General features: G+C 60.8%; 1 protein-coding gene across 1 annotated transcript; it reads left to right on the plus strand.

Annotated features, from left to right (window-relative positions):
• The first annotated feature begins 7,246 nt into the window (after window positions 1-7,246).
• LOC141974118 (uncharacterized) lies at window positions 7,247-13,298 on the plus strand. The gene is made up of 8 exons (XM_074933430.1): window positions 7,247-7,299; window positions 9,251-9,557; window positions 9,667-9,852; window positions 10,166-10,226; window positions 10,357-10,414; window positions 10,912-12,006; window positions 12,515-12,981; window positions 13,108-13,298. Exons 2-6 carry the CDS (start codon window positions 9,405-9,407, stop codon window positions 11,984-11,986), a joined length of 1,533 nt encoding a protein of 510 aa, XP_074789531.1. The 5' UTR covers window positions 7,247-7,299; window positions 9,251-9,404; the 3' UTR covers window positions 11,987-12,006; window positions 12,515-12,981; window positions 13,108-13,298.
• The last annotated feature ends 1,343 nt before the right edge of the window (window positions 13,299-14,641 follow it).

Raw genomic sequence — 14,641 nt, forward strand, 5'->3', positions numbered from 1 at the left:
CAACCAATTCCCCAGAGAAGAGGCGCATAGCCCCGCCCAAAAATACTGGACCACTCGAGCATTAGAAGAAGGTCCACCGGCCACAATCAGAAATGAACTGGGAAAATGGGAACAGGGGTGGAGGCTAGTTTTAACAGGACGGGAGTATTCTGCAGTTAAAAAGGTGAAATTAAATGGTGCCCTCTTAAACCCGACCTCTAGGATGAAACTAATGAGAACTATAAGTTTTTATTCACAGGACCTAACCATCAGGCACCCCCGTAACCCGTATGCTCCTGTGGCAAGAGAGGAGAGTGAGTTGGAGAATACCCTGACTACAACGGATAGCTCTGCTTCACCAGAACCCGAGCATCAGCTGAGATGCCCCCGCAAAGGGCTGCTGTGGTGTTTTTGTGTAATTTTGCTGCTGCGATGTTTCTGTTTGATTTTGCTTTTAGGGTTCATAGTATCTTGTGGCTCGTATGAACACCAGCCATGGGAATGGGTATTAACGAGATGGGATCAAGAGATGCTGCAAACAATCATCACTTCGGGGCCTCCTAGCTTTCAGGTAAAACTCTGTAACTTAGCCCCAGTAGAGTCCTGTTTACACACGTCGAGCTATTACATGTGTCCCGGCTCTAACCCCGGCAGGCCTTACTGTAACGCCCCCAATCAGTATTACTGTTCCCACTGGGGATGTGAGACAATTGCCTCAGATTGGGCACCAGGGGCAGGACCAGACAAATATTTGAAAGAACAACCAGGACCTTACGGGTGTGTCATTCCTCCAAAAGACCCCTTAAGACCAGGGCTAGCAGCAACCCATGGGAAAATCAAGAATTGTTGTCTGTACCTTAGGCTCAGTGTCACCAATGAGGATGATCCGAGATGGATGATTGGGAAAACTCGGGGCGTCAGACACTATGAATCTAGTACAGACAGGGGGAGCTTGTTTTCTATTAGAAAGCGGGAAATACAAAGCAGCACAGCAATCGCCCCCAATGTCATAGCCAAAAGTGACAATGACGTCGAGCAAGGAAGAGAAAGCTTGCCATTATCCACCCCTATCTTGACTACCCCCCTAGTAGCTAAGCAGATAGCCCCTCCAAGCAAACCCAAGGTGGGCCCTTACCGCTTACCTGATAAGCCGTTCCTTAATGTACTGAATGCTACCTTTTGGTCATTGAACCAATCAGATCCAGACCTCACGAGCTCCTGCTGGCTGTGCTGCAATATGAACCCGCCCTTTTATGAGGGCGTCGCCCTCAATGCCTCCTTTTACAATTCGCCAGACAATAATCCAACTCAATGCAGGTGGGACACACCACGGAGAGGGATCACCCTGAACCAGGTCAAAGGCCAGGGCGTATGTCTGGGCAATACCGCTTTGGCAAACCGGGGTAGTTTTGTTTGTGCGAACACTGTTAGGGTCAATAGAGCCTACAAATGGGCAATCCCGCCTACATCCGCAAAGTGGGTCTGCCACAAGTCAGGAGTAACCCCCTGTGTGTCCCTTATTCTTTTTGATAATTCTGCCAACTTCTGTGTCCAAGTTATAGTTGTTCCTAAGGTCCTATATCACCCAGAGGAAGACCTATATCACTATTTCAAAGAACCTCACTGGACTGATAAAAGAGCGGTACTAACAGGCATCACCATTGCAACGCTGCTCGGGCTAAGAGCGGTCGGCACAGCCACGGGAGTTTTGGCCCTCGCAACCCAGCGCCAGGGATTATCCCAGCTACAAATGACCATAGATGAGGACCTGCAAAGAATTGAAAAAACTATCTCCTTTTTGGAAAAAGTCTCTTTCCTTTTGAAGGTCGTTTTGCAGAATAGGCAAGGGTTAAAGCTTCTACTGTTGTATCAAAGAGGTTTTTGTACCACATTAGGGGAAGAATGTTGTTTTTATGCAGCCCACACAGGAATCGTACAGGACACCATGGCTGAATTGAGAGATCGGCTAGCCCAAAGGGAAAGAGAAGCCCTACAAGAATGGTTTGGCTCTTGGTTCAGTCTCCATGGCTAACCATCCTTTTTTCCACTCTGATCGGCCCACTCACCATAATACTGCTGGTACTAATTTTTGGGCCTTGCATATTGAATAAGTCAGTGTCGTTTGTGAAAAGCTGCTTAGAAAAGGTTAACATTCTGTTTATCGATCTCTTTAGAGCAAATGCTCTAAAGCATGCTCACTCAGCACTCAATATATTACCTCCTTAGTCTGTCATTTTAAGTCTGATAGTCTAAGTATTATCTATAGCCTTAATGTTTTATATGCATGCTTTATTTTTATATTTACCAGCGTTAAGAACAAAGAACTCTAAATATTTTACCTTTAGAAACTCCCTTGGTCTTCCCCCAGAGTGCTGGCCAGACTCTGGGTAGAACCCAACAGGAGATTTAGAATCAGATGTTCCCGCTTAAAGGAATTTGCCAGTCATTTTGGCCTGTTGATTTCAGAGCAGGGCCTGCTTGCAGCGATGTTGGATGCCTCTCTTACGGATGGACGCATCACGTAGGGTTTCCGGTTTGTGAGGAAGGGCACTCTGATTCTCGCTGCACCCAGGGTTCCCTAGTGATTGCGGGTCTGAATGTTAGCATTCTTATTGACTAAGTGCACTATTTTATATTTTAATCACAAATAATACATTTAGTTTACCTTTTTATCAATGATTGCAGCTGCTATATAATTCCAGCCTTTATGAAACATTCTTTAGGTACGCTGTGTTTTTTAAGGCTTATCTAATTCCTAATCAATATAACTTTCCAATAAATTTGACAGGTATTGTCATATCATTAAAATAGCATGGGAGGGGGGGGAAATGTGGGAGTTAGGGTCTGGCGCTCGGAAGATATCGCGTTGTACGGGAAGATAAAACGTAGGCAGACGGATGTGACGCCATGGACCCAGGGTATAAAAAGCGGTGTTACGCAATAATAAACGCCATTTGCCATCCATCACATTGATGTCTGTGTGCAGATGGACCGAGCGGCCTGGGGTTGGCCGCCGTGTTGTTTTTCCCTGAGCCAGGTCGTTAAGCATCATTAGGCAAGAGACGAGAAGTGGTCAGCATCCCAGACCTGCAGGGTGAGACGAGCTGGGATCTTGTACTCCGTCTCATCCCAGGAGAACATGGACTCCTTCTTGGAGATGACGATCCTCTCCTCGGCCATCAGGTAGTCGAAGGGGAAGATGTAGCGCCAGTTGAAGTTGCCTTCACCGGTGAGCGAGTGGTAATGGAGCCCCTCGCAGGGGGGAGAACGTGGCGCAGGGATGGCTGCCGGTTGTCACAAAGGGGATCCCAGCCGCCCTGTGACGTCACAAAGGGGATCCCAGCCGCCCTGTGACGTCACAAAGGGGATTCCAGCTGCCTTGTGATGTCACAAAGGGGATTCCAGCCGCCTTGTGATGTCACAAAGGGGATCCCAGCCGCCTTGTGATGTCACAAAGGGGATTCCAGCCGCCTTGTGATGTCACAAAGGGGATCCCAGCCGCCTTGTGATGTCACAAAGGGTGCTCCAGCCACCCTGTGAGGTCAAAAACGGGGGAGGCTCCAGCCACCCAATATAAAAGGCCGCAGCCGCCCTGGGCCCACAGCCATGGAGTGTTCCAACAGCCTCACCTCGGCAGACATCTTCCCACTGTTCATGCTCCTCCTGCCGCCCCTCCTGTTCGTCGGCGTGTTGATGGTCGAGTGGCTCTGGGTATGTGACGGCTGCACTGTGCTGTGCCGGGGGGTGGGATGGCGTGGGGAGGTGTTGGGGGGCTGTGGGGCTGATGTGGTGTGGGGGGGTTGGGGATGCTGTGGGGAGTTGTGGGGTGTATGGTGTGGGTCTGGGAGCTGCCTCTGTCTCACTCAGCTCTTGGTGTCCTGCAGAGCTCAAGGCAGAAGGCAAAGCAAGGGACAACGGTGAAAGCAAGGATGGAGAAGAGTGAATTCAACCTGGAAACATGGTGAGTGCTGGGGGAGGCCCCCAGATCCTGCCCCAGACCCTCAGCCCGTGCCCTGCCCGCGCTGGGCAGCCCTGCCCGTCCCGCCGGAGGGGCCGCGGTGCAGCAGGTTCACCTCCCTCTCTCCTCCCCTGCAGTGCCAGCGCGACGTTGCTGAACACAGAGCGCCTCTGCCCGCTACTGTGGTCACCATCGCTGAGCTCCCTCCCGATGAGCAGCTCCAGTTCTGCGGACACCGTCTGCTCCTTCCCGGAGCCCTGCCCCGGTGCCACGGCAGATCTGGCGGCACAAGAGCGCTCAGGACCCGCCCAGACCCCCAAGGATGATCAGGTGCTGGTGGAGAATCTGGGACCAGCCCTGGGCCAGGACCCCCCACTGGAGAGGTCAGCAGGGAGCAGTCAAGAGCAGGTCTCTGGGGATGAGGGCGAAGTAGCACAGAGACCCAGGGATGTGGAGCCAGACCCTGACAGTCACCAGGAGCACGTGTGGACGCTCTTTGCCAGAATGTGCATTGAGGACAATGGAGTGGAGCTTCCTGCGCCAGACACGGACACCGAGAGGATTCCAAACACGGGATCCTTGGAAATGGGCTGGAGCAGCTCCATGATGTCGGGCAGCAGCACCCCCGTGACCATGGGCAGCACCATCTGGGCGGCGCCGGGCGGGAGCAGCCCAGCGGAGCCCAGTCCCCAGCAGCGGGTGCCCACGGGCAGGAAGCGTGCCTGGGCGGCCCGGGGGCTGTGCAAGTGGGGCCGTGCCCTGCGGGAGTCCCGTGCCCAGCTCTGCAGGCGTGTCAGCGCCTGGTGGAAACGGGACTGGCAGTGCTGCTGCAGGTGCTCCCGCAAGCCTCTGAGGCAAAACTATCCCTGACTGCAGCGGGCAGCCTGGAGAGAGCAGTTGGGGGTGTAGGGCTGGGGAAGTCCCTGCAATGACCCCACCTGAAAAATAAAATATCTTTTCTCCGTCCCTGGTGCCGTGGTTCTTCCACACAGCCCTTGATGCGCGCCCTCCCCCGTCCCCTTTGCCAAACCTCCCCTTTGGGTCCCTTGCTGACCCCCCCGCCTCTGCCGGGTGTCCCCCAGATCCTGGCTCCGAGCTCCCCCGGGCTTGGTCACCTCTGTCCGGCCCCGCGTCCGTAGGCACCGCGACGGGGGCGTTTGCTTGGCCCAGAGCTGCTCCTGCCAGAGCAGGCAGGGACTGTGCCTGCCTGCACCCTGCTCCTGCCTCCTGCCCCCTCCAGAGCCCGGGGGCTGCGGGGCACCCACTGCAGGAACAGGGGGACCGCACACGTCGGGTCTTTGCCTCTTTTCACCTGGAACACATTCACTCAACAGTAAAGGTCTTTACTGTCAGGCAGGAATTCTTCCTGGCAGCGCTGGGCGCACTCGCTGTTACCGTCAGTTTGGCCTCCCAAGAACCGCCGAAGGCTCAGCTGGAAGCTGTAGAAGGCAGGCAGGCTGTGCTGCAGCGCTGGGTGCTGGGGGGATCGTTCCACCCAAGGGCCGTGCCGAAAGACAAGGGCACGCTTCTCCTGTCACAGCAAAGCAGCGAATATTCCTGTCCTTTCCGACACGTACACACCGATTCCCAGAGAACCGACTGCCCGTGCCAGTGCGTTGTTTGGGGGAGAGTCCCTGCGGGGCTTCCCCAGGTGTCTGCTGGTTTCTCTGCCCTCCCCGGGATGGACCCGTCAGAGCTGCAAACATGAGGTCCTTGGGCACAATCCCCTGCGAGGCCCCTCACAGCTCTGAGCCCCAACTGCGGGCAGGCAGGAGGCAGCAGCTCCCCCCTTTTCCTGAGACTTTGCACTCACAAATCCCAGCTCTCAGGACTCCAAACCCAAACCACCTTTTGGCAGAAAAAGAGCCGCCGTGGCTGTGGCAGAAGAGTCAGAGGTCCCTCGGCCGGAGCTGATCCGGCCGTTCCCTGAGCCAGCGCTAATCAGCACGTGCAAGTATGGAAGCGCAGGCTGTGGCAGGTGTCCCCCCCAGTGAAGATCGGGCTCCATGGCCGCTGGAGCGGAGCAGCTCCTGATTGCCTTTGCTCTCGGGGCTTCCCGGCAGTTGGGGCCTTTGGCCAACGGGAGCCGCTACGGGGCACAGGTCAGATTGGGGCTGGGTGTCAATGGAGCCCTGGGGCAGCCATTTTGAGCTCCTCCCCTCGTGCAGCCATTTTGAGCTCCTCCCCTGGAGCAGCTCGCTGCCGTCGGTCGAGGACTCTCCCCTGGGGTCAGGACGCTGCCCAGGGAAACTCCTCCAGGTGATCTGGGTCGGGGCGCTGCCCTGAGCAGGTCCTTAAGGTACCGAGCTCTCACTTGTTATGTGAGTGACAGAGAGTTTTGGGTTCACAGACTCATTTCAGTCGGAAAAGCCCTTGAAAATAATCTAATCCAACCTGGGCAGCCCATTCCAACGCCCAACAGCCCCTTCTGCACAGAAATCCTTCCTCAGAGCCAGCCTGACCCTGCCCTGGGCAGCTTGAGGCCATTCCCTCGGGGCCTGGCGCTGGCGCCTTGGCTCCAGAGACTCATCCCCCCTCTCTGCCCCCTCCTGGCAGGGAGTTGCAGAGGGCCAGGAGGTCTCCCCTCAGCCTCCTCTGCTCCAGACTGAACCCCCCCAGTTCCCCCAGCCGCTCCCCAGCAGACCTGTGCTCCAGACCCTGCCCCAGCTCCGTTGCCCTTCTCTGGCCACGCTCGAGTCATTCAATGGCCTTTTTGGGGTGAGGGGCCCAAAACTGAACCCAGGAATCGAGGGGCGGCCTCCCCAGTGCCGAGCCCAGGGCTCAGATCCCTTCCCTGGCCCTGCTGGCCACGCCAGTGCTGACACAAGCCAGGATGCCGTTGCCCTCCTTGGCCCCCTGGTCACACTCTGGCTCATTCTCACCCCCCCCAGTCCCTCTCTGACCGGCAGCTCTCCAGCCACTCCTCCCCAGGCCTGTAGCCCTGCCGGGGGCTGTTGTGGCCCAAGGGCAGCCCCCGGCATTTGCCCTCAGTGAAACTCCCCCAGTGGGGCTCAGCCCCTCGCTCAGCCTGTCCAGGTCTCTCTGCAGCCTCCCTACCCTCGAGCAGACCAACACTCCCACCCAACTGGGTGTCATCTGCAAACTGACTGCGGGGGCACTCGATCCCCTCGTCCAGATCCTCAATAAAGACGTTAAACAGGAGCAGCCCCAAAACCCAGCCCTAGGGTCACTCTTCGTGACCGGCCGCCAACTGGATTTAACTCTGTTCCCCACAGCTCCTTGGGCCCGGCCGTCCAGACAGTTTTTCACCCACTGAAGCTGTGCCCATCCAAGCCGTGAGCAGCCAGTTTCGCCAGGAGAATGCTGTGGGAAACGCTGTCTAAGGCCTTCCTGAAGTCAAGGTAACAACATCCACAGCCTGTCCCTCACCCAATCAGCAGTTCGCCCTGTTGTAGAAGGAGATCAGGTTTGCCAGGCAGGACCTGCCTTTCATAACCCCGTGCTGACTGGGCCTGACCCCCTGGCTGTCCATTGTATGACTTTTCACAGCCCCGGATGACCTGCTCCATGACCTTCCCTGGCACCGAGGGCAGACTGACAGGTCTGTAGTTTCCTGGATCCTCCTTTCTGCCTCTCTTGCAGATGGGCGTCGCATTTGCCACCCGCCAGTCCAGTGGGAGCTCCCCAGTCAGCCCTGAGTCCAGGTAAATCCTGGGCAGCGGCTTGGCGAGCACATCTGCCAGCTCCCGCAGCACCCTTGGGTGTCACCCCTCCGCTCCCACAGCCGTGTGTGCATCCAGGCGGTGCAGCAGGTCTCTGACCACCTCCTCTGCAACTGGGCTGCCCCCAGTCTGCTCCCCCTCCCCATCTCCCAGCTCCTGAGGCTGGGTGTCCAGGGAACGGCCAGTTCCACTGCTACAGACTGAGCAAAGTAGGCCTTGAGCACCTCAGCCTTTTCCTCATCCTTTGTGACTCTCTTTCCCTCTGCATCCAATAAAGGAGGGAGATTTTCCCTAATCCTCCTTTCGTATTTAATGAATGTACAGAAATATTTTTTACTGTGTTTAACGGCTATAGTCAGGTTGAGCTCTAGTTGTGCTTTGGCTCTCCTAATGTTCTGCCTGCAGAGCTTCACTACATCTTTAAAGTCTTCATGAGAGATCACTGTCACCTCTGTCCGGCCCCGCGTCCGTAGGCACTGCGACGGGGACGTTTTCTTGGCCCAGAGCTGCTCCTGCCAGAGCAGGCAGGGACTGTGCCTGCCTGCACCCTGCTCCTGCCTCCTGCCCCCTCCAGAGCCCGGGGGCTGCGGGGCACCCACTGCAGGAACAGGGGGACTGCACACGTCGGGTCTTTGCCTCTTTTCACCTGGAACAAGCTTCTCACTCTCAAGCAGATATGCTTCATTAGCAGCGCTGGGGTCGCCCTGGGGATTCTCCACCCGAGGATTAGTCAGGGACGTCGGTTTACTCACACACAGATCAGATATTCATTACATTTCCTACAGGAAAGTTTGCCACAGGGACAGAGAGGCCCTCGAGGAGGAGCTCACTTCACTGTCCCTGAGAGAAGCCGGGAGCTGTCACTGTCACCATCAGGTGTCTCCCAGCTGAGCCTGTGTGAGGAGGAGGAGGGAGAAGCCTGAGCCCAGCACTCCCGAGCGGCCTGAGACTCTCCTTCCTGCCCCGAAGGAGGCGTCAGGCTGTGTCAGTGCCACGGGGGCCCTGGGTCACCCCGGCGGGGTGTCTGTGCGGCTGCAGGGACACCTGCGGGGCAGGCTGGGCAGGAGCTCGGCCCAGCTCACCACACAGGCTCTGCAGGAGGGAAATTCCGCAGCTTTTGGCCCATTTCAGCCAGGGCAGCGGCAGAGCTCGGCGGCGGCGGCCGTGAGGGGAAGGCGCGAGCGCGGGGCTCGGGCCGAGCTGCTGGGCAGCGACGGCCTCGGGGCCCCGTGTCCTCTGCGCCGCCTGGCCGGGCCGCGCCGCCTCCTTTGCCCCCCGCTGCCGGTGCCACTCGTGGCTCCGGGACCAGAGCCAAGGGCTGGAGGCCGGCGCCGGTCCCGAGACTGCGCGTCCCTCGGCGGGGCGGTCAGAGCCGCCCCCGTGGCCACTGCCCTTCTAGAAGGGGCTGAAGGGCCCCTGACACGGACTGGAGAGAGAAAAGGAGCAGCAGAGGAGAGCGCCGGCCCACCCCGGCCCAGCCCCTCATCGCCGCTGATGCCGATGGCCTTCCCCCAGGGCACGTGGTTTCACTTTGGTTGCTCACTCTTATTAGCCTTCTTTAATTTTAACCGGCAATAAATGCCGATAATCTTCCTCAAGGTGACTCTGTTTTGCCTGTGATGGCCCTTAGGGAGTTCTCCCGGAACCCTGCCAGCCCAGAGCGGTTTGAGTCAGCAGGAACTTTTGGAGACCACAGGGGCTTTCCTGGGGCGGCCACGCCCTGAGGGCTTCAGAATCTCCAGCGCAGCCCTGGGTCACCATGGCAACCACTGTGTGCCAGCGTGATGTCATCATTGCATCACAATGTGGCCCCTGTTTCAGCGGGTGGCAGGGAGGCTCAGCTGTCACTTCGACTGCGTGGGAGCCAGCGAGCAGGAGAGCAGATGGACCAGGAGATGGACAACGTCTCAAAGAGGGAGGGAAGAGGCAACAAGCCGGTAGTAGCGGGGTGCTTCGGCCTCACCCCAGCCTCTCCTCCCCTCGGGGCCTCTCGCCGGCTTTCTCGGCCTCCCCAGCTGACCCCTTTCACGCCCCCTTATCACGCAGAACTTCTGGAGGAGATGCTGCCACGCTCTGCGCCGGATGGAGGAGTGGAAGCTGGCTGTCCTCATCTTCATCTCGAGCCTCTTCTTGTGGGGCCTCTTCATGGTGGTGCTGCCCTGTGCCTCCAATCTGTTATCTGTCCTCACCATGGGCCTCCTCGCAGCCTGCTGGCCCAGGAGCAAGGCCAAGGTAGGTGTTGGTCATGGCACCCCCCGACACCCCCTGGGCAGGGCTTAGCCCCGGGCAGAGCCCGTCCCCGGGGTGCTCGGGAAGGCCCCGTAAGCGGGGGACGAGCAGTGACCAGTGGCCGTTGCCCACCCAGCACGGCCCCTGCTCGGGAGCCACCGAGCCCCCTCTGCTCAGGCCCCAGCCCAGGCTTGGGGCCAGGGCCAGTCCTGCCCCCGGAGCTCCAGCTGCCCCTTCCCGGGGTCCTCGTGCGCGGGGCAGGGCTCCTCCTGGCCCAGGGGAGACCCCCTGCACTAACGCGGGGCTTGTGTTCTAGGGACAGGGGAGCTCTGCAGAGGAGAAGAGCTGTCCGAGAGACGGGAGGAAGGACCCGATAGGTGAGCAACCCCGGCCCAGAGCTGCGCCGGGCTCCATGGCGGCTCCCGGCTGAGGGACGCCATTGCGGCAGAGCCCCCGCGCCGGCTGCCCTCGCTCACTGTCCCTCTGCTTTCTCCCTCCCTCCGCCAGGAGCCCCCTCCGTCCCCTGGGAAGCCGTGGAAGGGGCCACCGAGAGCCAGACGGCAGGGTAAGTCCTCCAGGAGCCCCACGCGGGGGTCCCTCTGCCCTGTGTAGCTGCGCCCTTGCCCTGGGGAGGCTGCGGGGGGGCGAGAGCAGGATCTGGCCCCAAGCCCCCGAGGAAGCCGAGGGCGGGAAGGCGTTGGGGGCCGAGGGAAGCGGGGGCTGGCTTGGGGAGGGCCAGGGCATCCCTGGGGGGGTGGCAGCTTCCCAGCACCAGGCCCCTCCCACAGAGCCCACCGGTGGCCCCAGCACCCCTCTCTGTCCTCAGCCCCTGGCCTGGCCCTTCTCTCCCGGGGCTGGAAGGTGCCCGGCCCCTCGCTGTGCCCCTCGTGCTGCTGGGCTGGCCTTGCCCCGTGTCCCCACGACCCCCCCATCACCCGGAGCACCCCAGAGCCGGCAGGGCCGGCAGGATCACCCAGGCGGTCGGGAGAAGACAGGGAGAGGGTGCTGGGTCCGGGCTGCCCCACAGCAGCCCCACGCTCCAGCCGGGATCTCCCCCCACAGCCGGAGGAAGCGCCACGAAGGAGAAGGGTGGGAAAGCGGCGTCGGCGGGGACGCGGCTTCTGCGAGGGAGCTCCCCCACGGGACGGGAGACGTGGGTCGAGATGGGAACGTCGGTGCTGCCACCAGCTCGGAGCTCCTCAGGAGCCAGCCCTCCTCCTCCCACAGCAGCGACCTGGAGGAGCTGGCCACGTCCCTCATGGAGTCCCTGGGCGGGACCCGAGTCTGCCGCGACCTCCTGGGAAAACTGAAGGAGGCTCGGGATCGCGGCGCTCCAAGCGCTTCCCAAGACATCCGCAAAGAATACGCCACCTGCCTGGAGTGCCGGCGGTGCCTCACCGGCAGCTGCCCGCACCGCAGCGAGCCCCTGCCAGAGCGGGACCTGCCCACGCTGGCCGCCATCCTCCACAGCGTGGACCTGCTGGTGCACCGGGAGGAGCTCCAGCTGGAGCTGGGCATGGGCTTTGAGCTGGTCCTGGCTGGGGAAACCGTCTACGTCTGGCAGAGAACCCATCGGTTCCCCGAAATCCCCCCGGAGCGATGCTGCAAGAAGTGCAGCGCGCCTCTGCCCAGGAGCCTTTGGGCCAGCGAGAGCTCTCAGGCGCCGTCCCCCGTCCTCAGCGCCCCGGGAGCAGCACAGGGGCAGATGAGAGCGGCCGGGCAGGACGCGGGGGCTCCTCCTGCGAGGGATAGGGAGGCCAAAGGCAGCGCGGAGCTGCAGCCGGCTGCACGGGGCGAGTCGCCCCCCCCCACAGTCCCTGTCTGCACCCTGGCCGACATGGCACAAACACCCTCCTCTGTGGCCCCGGCCCGGGTGAGCAGCGCTGTGGGGTTGGCCCAGCCCTCGGAGAGGCACGAGGGCCTGGGGCAGCGGCTCAGCCGAAAGCTGAAGCGCCTCTGCCACGTCTGCGCCACACTGAGGGACGAACTGGAGTCTTGCTTCGACTGCGAGTGCTTCTTGAAGTGGATGGAAGGAAGTTCGGCACCCAGCGGCACCGCCCGTGGGGACAAGGCACTGCCCGGCGACCACCAGTTTCAGGCCAAAGCCCTCCCGGCCAACACGGTGGCAGAGGCGTAAGGAGCCCCGCGCCAGAAAAGGTGGGACTGGGGGGAGCGTGGGCAGGGGGAGCCCAGCACGGGAGGACGGGGACGGGTCTGGGCTGTCTGGTGCAGCTGTCACAGCTGCGGTGCTGGGGACGTTTCTGTGGGATGGGATGGCAGCGGGGTCTGGGGGCGCCGGGCTGACGGTGAGGGGTGCGACGGCCCCGCGCTGAGTTTTGGTGTGAGGTTACACAGGGGCTGCGCCCGCCTGCCCCAATATAAAAGGCCGCGGCCGCACTGGGCCAGCAGCCACGGCCTGTGGCAACGGGCTCACCCCGGCCGAGATGCTCTGGCTACTGATGCTCACGGAGATGAGCTTCCTGCTCGGCGCCGTGTTGGCGGCCCAACGGCTGTGGGTATGTGACGGCTGCACCGCGCTCTGCCGGGCAGTGGGATGGGGTGGGGAGCTGTGGGGGGCTGTGCTGTGGGGTGGTCTAGGGCAGTATGGGGTGGTGTGGAGGCCTGGGAGGTGCTCCCGTCTCACACAGCTCTTGGCGTCCTGCAGAGAAAGAGGGAGGCCGTCAAAAGAGGGAGGAGAGAGAAAGCTGAGCTGGAGAAGCTGAGCACTGAGTGGCCCTGGCCTGAAGCAGCCTGCAAATGCCATGGCATGGCACCGCGTGGCACAGCACGGCCCAACTGCACAGCATGGCCTGGCACGGCGTGGCACGGCACAGCAGGGCGTGGCACGGCATCGCAGCGCGGCACAGCATGGCACGGCAAGGCATGGCACAGCACGGCAGAGCACGACCTGCCACGGAATGTCATGGGGTGCTACAACACACCGTGGCATGGAATGGCACGGCACGGCACGCAGTGCCCGTGCAGAAATTTAGTTTTTTCGGCCCAGCCCCGAGCACCCTGCAAAGAGCCGACACCTCACGGCAGGCCTGAGCTCACTCCCTCACCGTCCTCGGACGCTTTACCACTGAAGCACAGAGGAAGGAAGGAGCCTGCACCAACCCCGGAGACATGGTGAGTGCTGGCAGAGACCCCAGATCCTGCCCCAGACCCTCAGCCCGTGCCCTGCCCGCGCCGGGCAGCCCTGCCCGTCCCGCCGGAGGGGCCGCAGTGCAGCAGGTTCACCTCCCTCCCCTGCAGTGCCAGCGTGAAGGAACCGAGCGCCTGTGCCCGCTACCCCGGACATCGTCCCCGAGCTCCCTCTCAGCGAGCAGCCCTGCCCCGGTGCCATGGCAGAGCTGGCGGCGCAGAAGTGCCGGGGACCCGCCCAGTCCCCCAAGGATGACAACAACGCTGGTTCCAGAGGAGCAACGGGCACTCCGGGGACAGCAGTTGGGGGTGTAGGACAGGAACCTCCCTGGGGCGACCCCACCTGAACAATAAAAAAATTATCTTTTCTCCATCCCTGGTGCCGTGGTTCTTCCACACAGCCCTTGATGCGCGCCCTCCCCCGTCCCTTTGCCAAACCTCCCCTTTGGGTCCCTTGCTGACCCCCCGCCTCTGCCGGGTCTCCCCCAGGTCCTGGCTCCGAGCTCCCCCGGGCTTGGTCACCTCTGTCCGGCCCCGCGTCCGTAGGCACCGCGACGGGGGCGTTTGCTTGGCCCAGAGCTGCTCCTGCCAGAGCAGGCAGGGACTGTGCCTGCCTGCACCCTGCTCCTGCCTCCTGCCCCCTCCAGAGCCCGGGGGCTGCGGGGCACCCACTGCAGGAACAGGGGGACCGCACACGTCGGGTCTTTGCCTCTTTTCACCTGGAACACATTCACTCAACAGTAAAGGTCTTTACTGTCAGGCAGGAATTCTTCCTGGCAGCGCTGGGCGCACTCGCTGTTACCGTCAGTTTGGCCTCACAAGAACTGCCGAAGGCTCAGCTGGAAGCTGTAGAAGGCAGGCAGGCTGTGCTGCAGCGCTGGGTGCTGGGGGGATCGTTCCACCCAAGGGCCGTGCCGAAAGACAAGGGCACGCTTCTCCTGTCACACCAAAGCAGCGAATATTCCTGTCATTTCCGACACGTACGCACCGATTCCCAGAGGACCGACTGCCCGTGCCAGTGCGTTGTTTGGGGGAGAGTCCCTGCGGGGCTTCCCCAGGTGTCTGCTGGTTTCTCTGCCCTCCCCGGGATGGACCCGTCAGAGCTGCAAACATGAGGTCCTTGGGCACAATCCTGTGCGAGGCCCCTCACAGCTCTGAGCCCCAACTGCGGGCAGGCAGGAGGCAGCAGCTCCCCCCTTTTCCTGAGACTTTGCACTCACAAATCCCAGCTCTCAGGACTCCAAACCCAAACCACCTTTTGGCAGAAAAAGAGCCGCCGTGGCTGTGGCAGAAGAGTCAGAGGTCCCTCGGCCGGAGCTGATCCGGCCGTTCCCTGAGCCAGCGCTAATCAGCACGTGCAAGTATGGAAGCGCAGGCTGTGGCAGGTGTCCCCCCCAGTGAAGATCGGGCTCCATGGCCGCTGGAGCGGAGCAGCTCCTGATTGCCTTTGCTCTCGGGGCTTCCCGGCAGTTGGGGCCTTTGGCCAACGGGAGCCGCTACGGGGCACAGGTCAGATTGGGGCTGGGTGTCAATGGAGCCCTGGGGCAGCCATTTTGAGCTCCTCCCCTCGGGCAGCCATTTTGAGCTCCTCCCCTGGAGCAGCTCGCTGCCGTCGGTCGAGGACTCTCCCCTGGGGTCGGGACGT

Source organism: Athene noctua, chromosome 1, assembly GCF_965140245.1.
Source record: "Athene noctua chromosome 1, bAthNoc1.hap1.1, whole genome shotgun sequence".
NCBI lineage: Eukaryota > Metazoa > Chordata > Aves > Strigiformes > Strigidae > Athene > Athene noctua.